The 3,044-nt window shown below is 36.9% G+C and overlaps 1 protein-coding gene across 2 annotated transcripts in view; it reads right to left on the bottom strand.

The window, feature by feature from the left end:
• WASF3 (WASP family member 3) overlaps positions 1 to 2,444 on the bottom strand; it is a 55,477-nt gene extending 53,033 nt beyond the window's left edge. For both annotated transcript variants that reach the window (XM_004386570.1, XM_012558443.1), the window contains exon 1: positions 2,312 to 2,444. In XM_004386570.1, the coding sequence (XP_004386627.1) occupies positions 2,312 to 2,444 (133 nt within the window). The remainder of the gene's footprint in view (positions 1 to 2,311) is intronic.
• Between the last annotated feature and the right edge of the window lie 600 nt (positions 2,445 to 3,044).

The raw sequence follows: 3,044 nt of genomic DNA, 5'->3' as shown, positions 1-3,044 counted from the left end.
ATTAAAAAAAAAAAAAAAAAAGACATAATTTAGGTCTTGGTTCTGACAATGGCTGTAGGTAGTTTTTTCCTGGACACCTCAATTATAAGCCATAAATTATGTTTTTGATTTAAAAAAAATATACCACATAAAGTTATTGTCTTATAGTTCTGGAGGTCAAAAGTCCAAAAAGGGTCTCGCTGGGCTAAAAATCAAGGGTTTGGCAGGGCTATGTTCTTTTCTAGAGGCTGCCTCTTTCTTTTTTTTTTTTTTGCATTTTTCAGCTTCTAGCGTCTGACCACATACCTTGGCTCACAGTCCCTCTCCTCCACTGTCAGAGCCTGCAATGGTGGGTCGAGTCTTTCTTACATTGCTTCACTCTTGCACTGCTTCTTCTATCTCCCTCTTCTACATTTAAAGGACCCCTGTGATTTCATTGGGCCACCTGACTAATCCAGGATCATCTCGTTCTCTGAAGGTCAGCTTATTGTTGTTGTTGTTAGGTGGCCCTGAGTCAATTCTGACTCATAGCATGTGACAGAGTAGAACTGCCCAAAAGGGTTTCCTAGGCTGTGATCTTTTTGGGAGCAGATCACCGGGTCTTTCCTCCACAGAGCTGCTGGGTGGGTGTGAACCATTAACCTTCAGTTAGCAGCCAAGTGCTCAACTGTTTTGCCACCAGGGCTCCCTGGTCAGCTGATTAGCAATCTTAATCCCCTCTTGCCAAGTAATATAACGTATCAACAGGATTTGAGGATTAGGACGTGGGCATCTTTGGGTGGGGGCATTATTCTGCCAACCACGAGTAGATTCTGTGAAATAAAATGTAACTGTGTGGGAAGCTTCACTTACAAGAGACTGTGGACAGCAGGCACCATAAACACATCCAACACAGCACTGTGCCGAATACTGCAGCATGATACACAGTTTGATTACTGAAATTTTAACAGTTTATGTTGGTTTTCATCACTTAGACTTTATGCCAATAGACATTTCAGGCACAAAAATAAGACACTAAAGTATGAGTCAGAATCCACTTGATGGCACACAACAACAAGGCATTCTTAAAAAAATATATGAATACAAGCAGAAATACCTCATCCTTCAATGATTTACAAGGTATCTTCCTGTACTTACAGGAATTTATACATTTTGTCAACAACCACTGCCAAAAATCAAAGGTGATTAGTTTAGAGTCTAGAAAAATCTATTTTAAAAGACATTTTAAGCAATTTCCAACTTACTTTTACCTTAGCCAATGATTATAGACATACTAAAAATATATCAATATGGTATAATTCTTTTAATTAAAATATACTTATTGCCAGCGTTTCTTCTACAAAATAACATAAAAGTATTTGAGTTTAGAAAAAAATATTCTATGCTTGAAGCTACCAGTATGTGAAATTTCATGGAGGATTCTCTAGTTATTTACGAGTTTCTGAAAAATTTAGCTGTGAAAACCTGTCACACAAAATGCAATGTAAACCATCCAAGCTGAAAAGGAGTGGGATGAAGTGAGAAAACAAGGACAGAGTATAAATGTAAAAGTTTGGGAAAAAACAATTCAACTTCAAAAAGCTTTGAAGAAAAAGGCATTTTCATGCACATTTGAGACTTTAAAAAATGGTATATTCCTTGGATGTTTTATTTAAATGTTCAAAATTAGAATAATAGAAAGCTTTTTCTTCCTTCTGCTTATATTCTCCATAAGTCTGGGTATATTAATACATACACAATGCTAAGTATATGTAACAATCATTTTATCTGCTGGCATTTTAACTTTTAAAGCTTTCGGTAGGTTAAATCAGCAGCTCTCATTGCTTTTTGCCTTTATTCTCTGCTTCACCTTCAATATTATTCCATTAACAAATACTTGTGTAGCACCTACTATGCGCAAGCATATTCCAGGTGTCAACTAGTTTTTAATCTGTTAATAATTTTTTTATAAAGAACAATTGGTTTCTTTTGATTTTCACAAAATAATTCAGTAAAGTTAAAGAAATTATCAATTATTTTATCTTCTATTTTAATAAGCGTTTTTAAAAAATTAGCAGTGTTTTAGGAGTATTCTTCATATCTAATAATTCTGAATTGGTCAATTTTAGCATTAAGTCTTAATCACACAAACTGGAGTATCAAAACACCAGTGAGGTTGCAACAATTAACTTCACGCTAGGTAACTGGGGCAGAGGGGGTTTGAACTCTTTCCTTCAAAGCTGTCTTCTCTGTACAACTGTGCAACTGGTGAATTAAAGTCAATTTTCTAATATGAAAACAAAAATGTCATCAGTATTCTGAAAAGAAGTGTTCCAGAAATCAGAAGACTTACTCAGACTGCTTAGCTGGCGTATGATAGCAGCAAGGGTACTATTGGTGACACACTCCAGTTCACTGGTGATTCCTTCAGGCAGAGCTCCGCGGCACAAGTGCCGGGGCTCGATGTTTCGCTTCACCAGAGGCATGGCTCACGATCTGAAAATGAAAAAGGCAGTTTCTAAAGCTCATATGCACATTTCAACAAATCTGGAAATCTGATTCTCTTGAAAGGCGTTTCTTCCTACAAAATAAGAATGGTCATATTGCACAGTTTTAGTCAATGAGATACTTCTCAGGAATTCCTATTTCCCAGGAATTTTCATTATCCTATCATTTTTAAGGAGCCCTGGTGGCACAACAGTTAAGTGCTCGGCTTCTAACTGAAAGGTTGCCAGCTCAAACCCACCCAATGGCTCTGTGGGAGAAATACCTGGCGATCTGCTCCCATAAGGATTACAGCCTAGGAAACCCTGTGGGGCAGTTATACTCTGTCATATGGGGTCACTCTGAGTCGAAACGGACTAGACAGCACCCAACAACAAAAACCATCATTTTTATATTAGAGAAGCAGCGAAAAGTTCAACAAATGTTAAATTGCTTAAATAAATTTTACAGGTTTCAAAGCTATATATGTGTAGTACAATGTTATAGAAAATAACGTGCAGGATTTCCAGTTAAACACGACAATAGGAATACAAGCATTTTCACCTTCCCTTCCTCTCCACTAAAATGACAATGAAGCTACA

The sequence above is a fragment of the Trichechus manatus genome, unplaced genomic scaffold, assembly GCF_000243295.1.
Source record: "Trichechus manatus latirostris isolate Lorelei unplaced genomic scaffold, TriManLat1.0 scaffold00168, whole genome shotgun sequence".
Taxonomy (NCBI): domain Eukaryota; kingdom Metazoa; phylum Chordata; class Mammalia; order Sirenia; family Trichechidae; genus Trichechus; species Trichechus manatus.
Note: the sequence above shows the minus strand (reverse complement) of the source record. Positions and strands in the feature narration are given on the sequence as shown.